Genomic DNA, 14,016 nt, shown 5'->3' on the forward strand with positions numbered 1-14,016 from the left:
GGAAAATGTTGATATCAATTCCAGATTATCATCGAAGCGTCGTTACGGAAGCATGTCTTCTCTGCCTTCGAGCTCCGTAAGCAGCCGGCCGCAAAGAGACAAGAGACGATCCTCCGACCATCGGAAGAAAAATGATTTGAAGGTTTGTTTATGACTCTCATGCCTAAAGTTGCAGGTTCGATTCCCGGCTGTACACGAATGGACTTCTTTCGCACCAGCTTCTCACAGAGATGATCAATACCTGCACCTTGTAAACCCGTAAAATTCAATATTTTGAAGAGCAAATAAAACAAACTAACATAGTTATAAGTTTTACTATACTAACAACATATGGACTTATGAATTGGTCTGACATAAATGATTTTATTTATTTTATTTAAAACTTATTACTTTTATATATATAGTTAGAATGCTAATTAATGTTACATATTTTCACGATATTCAAAACGACCAAGTATTCTTACAAAGTATTCCACATTTCAGGGCATAAATAAACGTTTCCAACGGTTGGAGTCGCATGTTGTGACTTTGGCTCGCTCAGTTGCCCACTTGTCTAGTGAAATGCGGACACAACACCTTGTCATGCAGGAGATGGATAACATCCGAGCTGAGATTGCTGCGCTTAGGCATATGTACAAGTGAGTTGCTTAATCTTAAAATAGCCTTTTTCGACTACACAATCAGGATTACATTAAGTCCATGTTAAACATTAGTCCCAACCTCGAACGTAGTTATGGCCTCCTCCAAATTCTTCCACTAGTCTCTCGTCCTCAACACAATTTTTTAATCGTTTCCCGCTATCCCTTCTATTCATTCCCAGGTTTTGGTTGGCGTCCTCTCTTTCTTCTTCCTACTGGGTCATTCCAAGTAAGGGTCTTTTTTAGTCATGTCATCATTTGTCATGACAAACGCGGGCTTATATGTAGGGCTGTAAATGTATTTCAATTATAAATTACTCTGTATATTTAGCTGTTGTAATTTTGTCATAAACCTTATGAAGGTGGTATCCTTAAGGATAAATGCCTGGAATTATATGACTGCACGCGATACTTTCGACGAAAATAACTTTTTATACGGCGATTCTTATACCGTTTAAGTAAAGGAGGCATATCCCTTTGCTTTTTTGGAAGTTATATTCATAACCTTAACGTCCACTGCCATGCTACATAATCGTTTTATACACGTTGTTCCTCCGTAATATCTAAACGTAATCGCCAGATATAAAGGAGCTTATTTGTTTGAGCCCTATATTTCTAATGATATCACATTTCTTCCATGAAATTCAGGATAACATTAAAAACCGTTTGTGAAGCACTGGGAATCTGACTTGCTATTGTCGTAGTTTGGTTACTTAATCGCTGGCCGCTTCGCTTATCAACGCCGGTTTTCTGGCCTCTTTTTAACTGTAGCGGCTAGCCTTTTTTATTTTGAAATAATATTGATTGTGTTTATTTTAGTATGTTATACATATTCTTATTTAACAGATCGCAACAATACATAAGATCAGGTCACTCTCGGCACCTAGACCCATTCTCGTTCAGCAACCCCGACCGCGTCAAGAGACTCACCAAGTTCTTCGGAGACGAGCCACCACTCATGAGACTGTTCCTCAAGAAACTTGGTTACGAGGTAATTTTGTTGTTTTCTGTTTTCTACTAATATATAATTTATGGAGGTGTAGAAACAAAATACAACATTTGGTTATTCAAAATATAGCTCAACAGTCTCCTATCAATAATATGAAAAAAAATGAATCAATTTGATAAATTGGTTAAAAAAAAAGGAAATTCACTATTTTTAAACATTTATAACATAGCATCATAATACCTACTTCGATTGTATTCCCTTTTGAGTACAGAGAAGCAGGTATCTTGCCTTCCTAATTGCCTAAATAATAACTAAACCTTAACTAGATGTCAGCAGCAGCAGTCAGCGAGTTTAGCCACTGTACTAACAGACATCTGTTATTTCAGAAATATGCTGCAATGTTAGAGAAGGAGAAAGTCGGTGCCGCTGAACTACCTTATGTAGGAGAAGATAAGTTGAGAGCTCTGGGTGTACCTTTAGGGCCTCGAATGAGAATCTTGAAGGAAGCCGGTATTCATCACGATTTACACTTCCCAAGAGATGATCCAAATACAACTACTACCACACTTGCTATAGTTTAAGAAATCAATCAATATCAATTTAAATAACTCTAAACTAAACTCTAGTATCTTATATGTGCAGTGTATTTTTTTATTTGTACGGCACAAAATTCTGATTACATTTGATTTGTAAATGTATGTTGTTATTGTATTATGTTAAAAAAAAACTGCAACATTTTTTAAAAATAATAGTTAAAATATATCATATTTTAATAAACTTAATAAAATTGTCGTGACACATTTTTCATAATAAATTGTTTTTATTTCGGAATCATAAAGACGACAGTGATCGTTCTAAAAAACTATAAGGCGTGATTAAGGACCACATATTTGTGTTTTTTTTTATTATTATTATAGTTAGTCAATCTTTTAAATGTATTAAAATTTTGTCAGGATGGAGGAATTTAAAAAAAACTCAAAAAACTGTTGTAATGTGTTTTTGCCACAGCATTGATACAGCCTTTTTACAATACTGTCATTATTAGCATATTATTAATCGACGGAAATTATATTTGCAGTGTTAAGTGACCTCAATATTTCACCTTTAAAAAATATCTTATCAAAGTGTTCATAGTTTAGTGTTATTGTTTTGTTTATAAATTTTGCCTTTTTAATACTCAACAAGAAATGGGAGAATATAGAGGCTAGAATTTTGATTTTCTTAACTCGTAATTTTAAAAAATCTGTAAGGTGATTCTCGAATTTAATGACGAAGTCTTAATGTATACTTATATATTATTTTCTTGAGATTCTATTGTTTTAAGATAAGGCTTATGGTGAGCTAAAACTTTTCGTGAATATATTTAAAAAGGATTTAAGGAGGAATTGTGAAGAACTTTAAACGGGTTCTTCAAGAAAACAGCGTACCAATTCTTACTTACGAGCCTTCTTGCAAAGTGAGTATCCATGAGCGGCTGTATCACTTAACATCAGGTGAGCCAACAGGCTGTTTGCCTCCATAAAAGAAACTATTTTTTTTACACATATTTCACTGAAACGTCGCTGCTACATTGATATTTATATTATAATCGCCTTTATAAATTTTGGAACATACGTTTTGGACATGCAAAATATTATGCCAAAGAATCTTCGGCATAAATGTACATAGATGTATATAATTAATGGGAAGCAACGAATCACAACGAATAAAATAATCATTAGTATAATTTAGATTGTAAGTTTTATATATTTTCTTTTGTAAATTAGTAAATAAATATTTTATACGGTACCCTAGTTCTTTTAATTTCATCCGTACTCTTTATTTACTTGACTTAATGTCCCATAACCCCTAGATGGGGTAGAGGGCGTCCACAATGAGTCTAAATTGCGTTCGGTCTATAGCTGTACTTATCCGTACTCTTGATAACTGGGTAATTTCAACTATGTTACATTTACTTAAATAGTATTTGACAGACATAACATTACAAACAAACCACACACATTACCACACAAAATAACAAGAATCAAAGAACAAAAATGAGATATCAAAAATAATAAAATAAAAAAAAATTAAGAAAATTTTCTTCTTCCTATGTGGCTCGTTTCAAATGTGTAATTAGTGTGTGCTGTGGCTGTAATTGGCCCTGTCTCAGCATTATGCTGATGAGCAGAATGTTCCACAGCGATTGAAGCAATTGATCCTTCTGCCACAGACCACAGCAGCTAGTTTGTCGCCTCAGTCGCAAAGGAAAGAAAGTCAAGTATAGTTCGTAATTTAATAAAGGTATAATTTTATTGCATTTTATATAATTTAATAAACAAATCGTCAAATGTGTTGCAGGCAAACTACTATTTAAATTTAGGTTAGGGTTTTACTTTTTGTCATTTTGTTGAGACGTTAATGTATATAATTTATTCTTTTACATTTTATAAGTAACTATTGATAAAACTAAACAGACAGTAGGAATCACATGCCACGATAACCTCATATATTTTTATACTTTACCACTGTAGGGTATTGTAACAAAAACATTCTCAATTAAAAACAATTCTGTCTATTATCTTCGGCGCAAAGGTCGGATGTCGCTCGATGCTCGGTCATAAATATCTCATCATTTGGAGAGCACGGTTGGTCGCATCAAAATGTTTAAATTTCTTTTAATTTCCGTATTCTTCGGAGTAATTGCTGCCGAATCGGCTACGTTCATACCGTGTGATGGATGTAAGTATTCTTTAAATATTTTATAACACATTTAGTTGTATGTCCAGAGAAAAGTTATTGACCTCTCGTCTCAGCTATTACTGTGCTAAGAATATTTTTTCTTGATCCGTAACTGAGATACGATATAAATTATATTTAATTTTGATACGTTCATCAGGATTTTAATGATTTATTTAATATTTAAATAACCGTTTAAAGATTCATAAAACTATTTTTTTTTAATTTACTGGATACTCGGATACAGTTTTTGTATTATTAATTTGATTATAATAAAAGTGTGTAGCGTTCTACCGATTTAATCTAATCAATTTGCTAAATTTGTATGTATTAGAATAAGTGTTGTTTGATAATTTGCTTTTTTAAAAGAGTACCGAGAGTTTTTTACGCCGGCTTTTTCTCTCGGTCTACACCCTCTGTTTTCTTTGCCGATGAGTAGGGATGCCAACAGGCTCGAATTAATTGACGTGAAATAAGTGATACCTTGATGATCTTATGTTCCAAAACAAACGTATTTTATTTTATTAATTTTTTTTTACTTCTTTAATACTAATATGTTCGTAATACGTAATAGTTTACCCATTTCTTCCAAATATGTGATGTCCTGATCCTAAAAAGAATAATTTACTTTTATCTCGAATAATTCGGATATTATTACTATTAATAAAGGCGATAACGGGTCACTGCATGGTACTGACCCATTATCATGGGTTTTTATCGCACTAAACTGGAAACATAAAACAAAAACTTCTCTCATATACATTTTATTTATGCCAATGCTCTTTGATAACGCTATTGGTCCTTGTTGGTAATGTATCAACATGCAGTGATTTAATTGACAGGATTACATTTAATACATAAAATCCACGCCTCACATTACAGGGTCGCTTGGTTGCAATTGTTAAGAATGAACTGTAATATATAGAATATTACAGTTCATTTTTCTATATAATTATGTACTACTATTTTTCTATGAATTATATCTAGTATGTAAATATTGTATTATAATTAACACTTTATTTTTAAGCTTAAGACAACCAATTCTATAAATTTCAAAGAATGTAATGTTTATTAAAGTAGTTTCATGATATATTAGGATTTTGCCAGTTATTTCTTTGTAAAAAACACCGTCTGCTGGTAGTTCTTGGGTATTTTCCCAATCCAAATATATAAATAGACTCGTAGACGGAAGTAGACATATTCTGAAAGTCCAGTATTAAATAATAATGTAATGTAATGGAACGTTCCTGATACATTACTTGACTTATTTGTATTATTTATAATTGTCTTTTATTAACATAGCTTTTACACATTTAAAGAAAACACTTTTTTAACGGATTAAAGTTAAAACCTGTCATGATACGTATCATATACGAAGACCCAAAAGCTACTATGCTCAAAGTTCAGTTAGACAAAAGTCGTTTTTTAATATTAGTGATGCCTTATTAAATGTTTTAGCTTTAAATACTCATAATTACATTAGGTTAACGACTTTGTTATATTTCACACTTGAGTAAACATTATTATCTTTCAATTCACGAGTACATCTGAACTTAAATGAAAACAACAATTAGCTAAATTAATTAGAATAATTAGCAATTGATGAGTTCTCTATAATGGGGCATAGGGCAAACACAGATCCTGTTTCACTATACATCATTATCATAAATAAGTAGAGTTTACGCGTAGTAAGTAGTAAGATTACACAAACTTAGTACGAAAAGAAAGAAGAATATTGTATGTAATGTTAATCTTATTTTTTTATTAAAGCACCACCATGCTCCATCTCAGAGGTGCGGATACATCCTTGCACCCACCCTGACCAGTGCAAGTTGAAGAAAGGGAACACATACTCCTTATCGTACGACTTTAAGCCTGGTAAGTTTAAAATCATTAAAATCGACGTCCAATCCCTCTCCGAGCGGCTTGATCCATTAGGGTTGCGTAGAGATGTGGGGTCACTCGGCATCTTCTACCACATTTACCATGTTCAGAGAAGTTCGGATTAATAACTACAGCTGAGTTTCATCATCGGACGTATCACCTCGTCGTCCGCCGTTCCACAACAAAACGTTTTTCAAAACATTGTTTGCCGCGCAAACTTTGTGGACCGGAGTGTCCATGGGAGGCAGTATCACTTAACATCAGATGAGCCTCCTACCCATTTGCCACCTGTTCTATAAAAAAAAGAATGATACGAGAAGTTTTTGTCTGTTTTTATGAAATTGTAAGGCGTTCTCCTATATCAATAGACACGAGTATACAAGACTATACAGGTTAGGCTAGTCTTATCTTGGGTGTTCGGAAGTGGACCTTCAAAAATTCACCATCCTTATTGAATTGATTTTTTTGAAATTATACTTCTGCCGATGCGATAGAGAAAAATGATGAGAGAAAACTTTTGCGCGCGCAAACGGTTTGAAAAACCAACACCCGGAAGTTAGCTATAGTTTAGTTAGCATTTTAGTTTTTTCTATTGTTAGTGTCGTTTTTTGTACAAACGTAGAATTAAGCAAAATATAAAATTTGTAACGCTAAAGAAGTTCTAACGCATGTACATAAGTAGACACACGTTTTTTATTGAAGTTGCAAAATATGAAATAGGAAGGCCTAAACTTAGATTGTACGAAAACGTTTAAGAACTGTTGAACCTTACGCAAATATATAATATAGCGCCTGAAAGTATATTGCAAATTGGTTATTACCCACGTATTTGCGTTTAAAAAAATGCAGGCTTTATACATCTCGGTACAAATTATTTTAAAAATAGAATTAATTTATTCGAATAAAGTCACATAAAGTAACACAACTCTGAATTATTTGTTTTTATTTTCAGATTTCTCAGCTGACAAGATGAAGGCTGGTTTCTTCTGGGCAAAGGACACTGAAGATATACCCTTCCCTGATATGTACAAAGCCGATGCTTGCCAATACACGGCCTGTCCTGTCGTCGCAAACAAACTACAGACATTTGACTACAGCCTGCGACTTTCAAAGAAATTGCCTAGCGTAAGTATTTATTGCCAAAGGATTGCTAAGCTCCTTTTTCTCTTAAAGTTTGCACTTATAATTAGATTTCTCACATACGTTACTATGAATATGGTCACTTTGTGCCTTTATATAGTTATGTTCTACTATTGGCGACAATGTTTTGGGTAAATAATATTAAATACATAAGCGTGGAAAATTTTTAGATATTTTCAATTTGCTTTTTGTATTTATAGGGCCAGTACCTTTTCAAACTGAAGCTTTGGGATGAAAATGACGCGTCCAAGAATTGCTGCTTCAAGACAAACATTGAACTGAGAAGGAAATAAACTTAAATATTTTGTTAACTGTGTTTTGTAAATTTGTTTTGGTTATAGTATTAAGATGACAGATTAAGCTAGCTATCATCTCAAGAAACTTTTCTATTTTGATTATTGCTTATTTTACACAATAAATAAACTAAATAATAACATATCTCACACCTATGTGTTCGAGCCTCGGATGTAAAGTTTTTTTTTAGTTTGCATAAAGAGAGAGAGATATTGGTGAATGACTGACGATTTTTAAAAATATGAATTAACACGTTAACAACTCCAGGCAGCGGAAACTAAATCATACATTATAATAATTCAATTATTTTAATTTAGGTTTAAAATATTTTAATTTAAATAATATTTCAATAGAAGTTTTATTTATCAAATTATTACATCATGTCCTATACAGTATTAATATATAATGAATACTAGATTATCTGTGAGGCTTCGGAGACTTTTCCAACCATTCGTCATCACGTTAGTTATCTCACGATATCCAATAATATTTATCTGAAAGTTAATAATTACTTTTAGGTAGGTAATTTCTCTGAACAATCGCCCCTCCGCCGGATGCATTACAACAGTTTTTGCAACGCATTGCGTTAAATCGCAGACATATTGTGGGAAAATACTCAGGCGATACGTTTCTGCACAATACAGATTGTCTATGGCTTACAAAACGATATAATGCAATAGGACTAGATAGAGTTGTAGATGACTTTATAATTAAATATGGCAGGAATATACATTAGGCCAAAAAGGCCTAATGTATATTCCTGCCATTCTACTTTCCCAATCGCAAGCAATAAAACATTTCTGTATTTGCAAAAAATGTTGTATTTATATTAATACCGTAATGAAATACTTATTTAAATTTTACTAAAGTTAAAACGATATTATTAGACTATTTCGCAGAACGAAATAAATCGGGTCAGCTAGTAAATAAACACTTACTATGACAAGAATATCACAATACGTGTAATAATAAAAGTGGACATGGGCAGTGTAACTGTTAGCAGTTATCTCCCGACAATTAGGACGTAGGTCGGATAACACGAAACGTTTAATCTATAATAATATTATAAAGAGGAATGTATTTAAATACAAGTGTGTTTTAACGAATTAGTTCAAAAGTACTAGACCGATTTAAAAGTCTTTCACCATTTGAATGCTACATTATATCAGTGATTAATATAGCTATTTTAATTGCACGAAAAAATAAGGATTCCTACTAAGACTACAATAATGCTAGGTGTAAAAAATGCCTACTTATAACATATCTATCATCGCATGCGCTGCGAAAACTATCGACGATAGAACAAAAAATATTTCACAATAATAAAGATACGTACATACTGCAAATAATGTTTAAAAAATAAATGACTATGCGAAAACGGGATGGACCAACTAGTATATTATAAAAATATACTAAAATACACTCAAATGACATTTAATGTTTGGTAAGTAAAAACAAACTCCTTATCCATACAATTATAATATTTACGAGAATATAATTATTAACGAGTCTAATGCCTTCCTTGTATGGCAAACAAGTAATGACAGCGCGGCAGGGCGTGGTGCAAAAACAATAAGTTGAGGCAATGAGGCTTTCACGTCTAACAACTTACAGCCTGTCACACCGGGACCTAACAGGCTGCTCCGGAATGCCTATGGTAGGTATCATTTAAGGATCAAAGGGATATGGGAATCGATTAGTTTAAGATAATATCAAAGTTGTTCGTTTCTCTTATGTTTTAGCTGTGTACTAAGAAAAATCTAAAAAACGAGACGTGTTCAAAATACTACGTTTGTTTACATAGTCACCGTATAATTTCCATAAAAAAGCGGTAAGTAGTTTAATTTTGTTTATATGGTCAAACTATAATAATGAAAACTATGATTACGAAACGTAGCAAATACTGAAGGATTCGTTTTTATGTCCCAATCATAACGAAAAATCATATATAGGGTCATTAAAAACATATCTCGTAGTTGAAAGTTGAAAGTTTTATTCGATTAACGAGCTTGCTTGTGAACGTTATTTTAAAATGTCAAATTTGAGAGCTTCAAATATCACACGCTAAGTTCATTTTCAATAAGGTAATTGAAGACGGCATTGTCACTATAAAAATATATAAAAAAAAAAGCATTATTTTTCCGTTACGTATTTATGTACTAATCTTTCTTAATGCTTAATGCATTTTAAATATTAAACGAATTTATATTAAATGTATGTTGTCGTTCATGACTGTGTATAAACAATTTGGTTTTTATTAAACAGGGGAAAGGGGCAGGGTGCCGCCGCCCATAGACTCTTTGCCAGAGAACTTTTGAAATTTTGTTTGCCTACCATAACTACTGTAGCATTATGCATATAAATACCAAACTGTCATTATGATAAGGGCAATCATAAATTATCTACATAATTCTTTAATTTTACAGAATCATGGTCATCGGAAAGGCTAATAACCTTGGCTGCCCTCCGTCCAACAACTTCTGTACCTACTTCAAACACTATTTCCTAGGTTTTTATTTAAACTTTCATATCTATATTGAAATTGAAAGTGAATATATTGTTAACAGAAATATTAAACGAAAGAGGTTTTAGCTGCCTCAGTTTAAAATTAAACGCTGCCACCGTGACTTATTGTTGTATAAAGCGAATTATATAACTGAATTTTTTTTAGCTCTTAGAAGACAAGGCGTTTTGTATCTGCTGGAGTTTCTTAGTAGGGTATCTAAAGATTCTGCAAGTCGTAATTGTAATGAACCGGTGTTTGGATGACTAAGATCTCCAACTGCATCAAAGGTAACAGTTACAAAAACGCTCTTCCATTGAATTATTTCACAGTTTTCAGCATATTAAAAAAGACCATTAGCATTTGTGAATTAGTTTTAGTGCACGTTAGTGTTAAGTGCTAAGTGAAAAAAAAAATACCTACAAGGAATGTATCTTCCCCTTAATCCATTGTGTGATTGGACACTTTCTTATGTTAAATATCTTTTTTAGTAAATTGGGTAAGTTTTAAATTACTCACAAAAATCCTTTAAGCTTTGTAATGTATATATTTTTTTCGCGATATTTTCTAAAATCGATTGTGCACAGCTTAACGAATCTTAACCTGGTCAACCCTGCTAATAGCTCTTTTTAAAGTCAACTCCGATCAGTTAAAATGAATAAGCATAAGCCTTTGTTCCTTGATCCCATCTTAAAATCAGTTCAGCAGTTAAAGCGAGAAAGCGTGAAACTTATTAGGATTTATCAATTCATCAAACGAAAAGAAAAGTACTATCAATACAAATTGTATCACTTTCACACTTGGCTGTCCATCACTCTCCGTGTATTGTGTTTCCATTCTCAATATACAGTTACGATTTCCGCTTTTCATATTTTGAAAGTAAGTCTCTATACTTGGAGATGATTCATTTCATTTTTAAAGTATTTGTTTGTTAAATGTCTGAGCCGTGCTTATATATAGTTTTAAAACAAATTCTTAATTCTTTAGAACCCCATATAGACCTACTCCAACACTTACAAAATTCCTTTTCTTGGGCTTATGGGTCCATGTGCCGCCGACCCGCTGCAGCAGTTCGGGCATCCTTGTGTGGAGCTGCTGCGTGAATGAATTACTTGGTCACTCCAGCGATTACATTTAGCCCTTGCGTGTCCGGCCCACCTTCATTTTAGCCTTCATGTCAGTTCCAAATCATCGGTTGCATTTGTTATTTTTTATCTGCGTTTCGTCTTATGTACGTGGACCAGATAGCTAATCTCCTACTCAATCTTTGAATGATTAGACATAACAGTATTTGTCTTGCGTTTAAGGTATAATGAGCAACGAGAGTAGTTTTCTACAGCGTACATTTCCAATAATAGATCTATCCTTATAAAGTCGTGACTGACCTCTTCAGACCATTGTAGTCCCCACTGGCCTTTCAATGTGACTCATCGGTGGCCTCTTATGGTACCTACATTGTTAAACTTGATATAGGTTAATCGGCATTCTTTAAAGTTTTCGATTCTGTTAAAACGCTGGAATCATATATATATAAGCATTTTAGCAATTAATACCAGTGATTTAGATTTATTTAATTTATATTTAGCTTCTAATTATTCCCTGATATACTGGTTATCTTATGTGTTATTTTTATCAGTAAGAATGTATCAGAAAGCCTCTTCGGTAGAGACCTCCCCCAAGGCTTGTCGTCTTTCTTTATGCCGAGCTATTTGCATCCATTGGGGACCCGCGATTTTTTTGATGTCATCATCCCATCAGGCGTAGGGTCTGCATCTGTGTCGTTTTTCTTTGAGTGATTTATATATCACATAGTTATTAAATTTAACATATTTTTTCCACGATTTATGCAAAAGATTGTTACGGCTTAAACTATTTAATCACCTTCCTAAAAGTTATGGATCACTGACTTGCAATTCTTTCAAGGGAAAGGTGATTAAATTTTTAAAAGCAAGGTGCTTTTATAGCGTAGCCGAGTATTTAGACTAGTTAGACCTTACACATTTTTCTAACATATTCTAGAAATAACGTTTTTGCAATAAATAATAATTATTATAATAAATCATATTTTGGTCTTGGTCTTCTAGAGAATGCCTAGAGGTCATCAGAGGTCCCTCTTGTTCGGTTAATAATTTACAAGTTGAGAATTTAATGAGACATCAGAAGACGGCATAAATTAAACGAAAAGGTAATAATTAGTATTTGATGATATCTATTGATAGGGATATCGTATCTACAGATAAAAAATAAAGACATTGAATGACCGGCGCTGGGTCAAGGCGACCGGGTAATGTATTCTGCGTCAAGTGAATGTACTGACCAAATGATCTGGGTAGGTAAACTATAGATTAATAGTTAATACATATACTTACGTACAAAAGATTCGTTTATTAAAGGAATGCATAATTATACTGTATATAAAACTAAATTATAATTTTAAAGTTACAGGATCATATGACTGTTCTTAATTTTTTGGCTTTTTCGTGGGTCGCAGCGTACAAAATGTTTAAGAAACAATGTTTTAGATATGGCACGATTTACACGAAACAAACTTTATACGAAAAATGTTACTATAGTAATGTAATGTAGAAATAATATAACATAGGACGAACTTGTAGCTTAAAATAAGTTAATTAAATTAATTTAACAACGTGTAAATAAACTTTTAGTTAGGAAATCTTTTATTTCTGTTCCAACAGTTATCCAGCTGTTCAGTTGTCTCGACTTTCTATGGTCTTGACATACCTCTCTCTCTTCATCTTAATGTCTTTCACCATGCATGCTCGTCAGTCATGGGTAGTTTAAACCCAAAATCCTATGATATTTTTACTATGCTATTTATACGCGTTCAACTTGTACCTGCTCTGGTTTTAATGAAAGAATTACTTAAATAAACTTCAAATTTACTAAAAAGTACAAAAATATAATAAGAGGTTTTGAACCTATTCATAAACATAAAGACTAATTACACTCCAACACTGTTGTATTGTGCTGAAGAAGAACTGTGTCTATAAGTGATGCGCTTGTCTTGTATTAAAATTGAATCATTAAATTAACCTAAATTCTTCTGAACACCCTTGTAAAATAAAACTTTCAACAGTACATTATTCCGTAGATCACTAAGTCATCTTGCAAATTGTAATAAGTGTTGTCGATGTAACGTCGGCGTGTTTGTAACGAGCGGCGCCGCGGGCAAAGTGTATCTCGTTATGTAGCGGATGGAAAGTTAACAATATAATAGAAAGGTTATCATCGCTTTGATTGATCGGATTATTTTTTATGCTTGTAGTACACAGTAAGCATTGTATGAAATAAATTTAAATGTTACCTGCTATACAAGAGAGCGTCAAAGGCTCTCCCCACAATACAAGGGGCAGGGCTCGAATATCTTTAAACGAGCAATTCTTGATTCTCGATCTAGCTAGGAATCATTTCTAGAAAATGTCTTTTTATTCTGTCGGTAAGATCGAAAAATATTATTCATATTTCAACATTTTATTTGTATATAATTCGTACTTAATTTCCAAAAAACACAATTTATATTAAAAAAATACCCTGCTCGATGGCTCGAGGCATCGAGGTTATTAACACGTGAAACGTAATAAACATTTGTTATAATTTGTATGTTGCAATATGTTCCCACAAAATTAGGGTTGTATTTGCTAAAATTAGGCGTACTACGTAAAATTTACATTTCATAAGAGCTGCAATCGCAATATTTAAGAACTAATGTGTCTAAAGATAAGGTTGAAGTCTACTTAAGCCTAAAGCCTCGACTCTCAATCCTTACAATGGTCAGTTTTCAATTTTTATGTCAATAGCCAACTTTATGCCAGTTTCATGTAAAAAGTTTTCACATTTAAAAGAGTTTTGAGCCGCTATTAACTCTCACC

At 32.8% G+C, this 14,016-nt stretch overlaps 2 protein-coding genes across 5 annotated transcripts in view; both read left to right on the plus strand.

Moving 5' to 3' along the window:
- Positions 1-3,375, plus strand: part of LOC110991930 — a 36,365-nt gene extending 32,990 nt beyond the window's left edge. For all 4 annotated transcript variants that reach the window (XM_022257521.2, XM_022257523.2, XM_022257522.2 and 1 more), the window contains 4 exons: positions 25-142; positions 484-638; positions 1,485-1,629; positions 1,974-3,375. In XM_022257521.2, the coding sequence (XP_022113213.2) occupies positions 25-142; positions 484-638; positions 1,485-1,629; positions 1,974-2,168 (613 nt within the window). In that variant the 3' untranslated portion in view covers positions 2,169-3,375. The remainder of the gene's footprint in view (positions 1-24; positions 143-483; positions 639-1,484; positions 1,630-1,973) is intronic.
- Positions 3,376-4,142: 767 nt separating this feature from the next.
- Positions 4,143-7,640, plus strand: LOC110991911 (MD-2-related lipid-recognition protein). Its single transcript, XM_022257498.2, has 4 exons — positions 4,143-4,308; positions 6,076-6,183; positions 7,142-7,314; positions 7,530-7,640. The coding sequence occupies exons 1-4, from the start codon at positions 4,230-4,232 to the stop codon at positions 7,620-7,622; spliced, it is 453 nt and encodes a 150-aa protein (XP_022113190.1). The 5' UTR covers positions 4,143-4,229; the 3' UTR covers positions 7,623-7,640.
- Positions 7,641-14,016: the final 6,376 nt, after the last annotated feature.

The sequence above is a fragment of the Pieris rapae genome, chromosome 19 (genome assembly GCF_905147795.1).
Source record: "Pieris rapae chromosome 19, ilPieRapa1.1, whole genome shotgun sequence".
Lineage (NCBI taxonomy): Eukaryota > Metazoa > Arthropoda > Insecta > Lepidoptera > Pieridae > Pieris > Pieris rapae.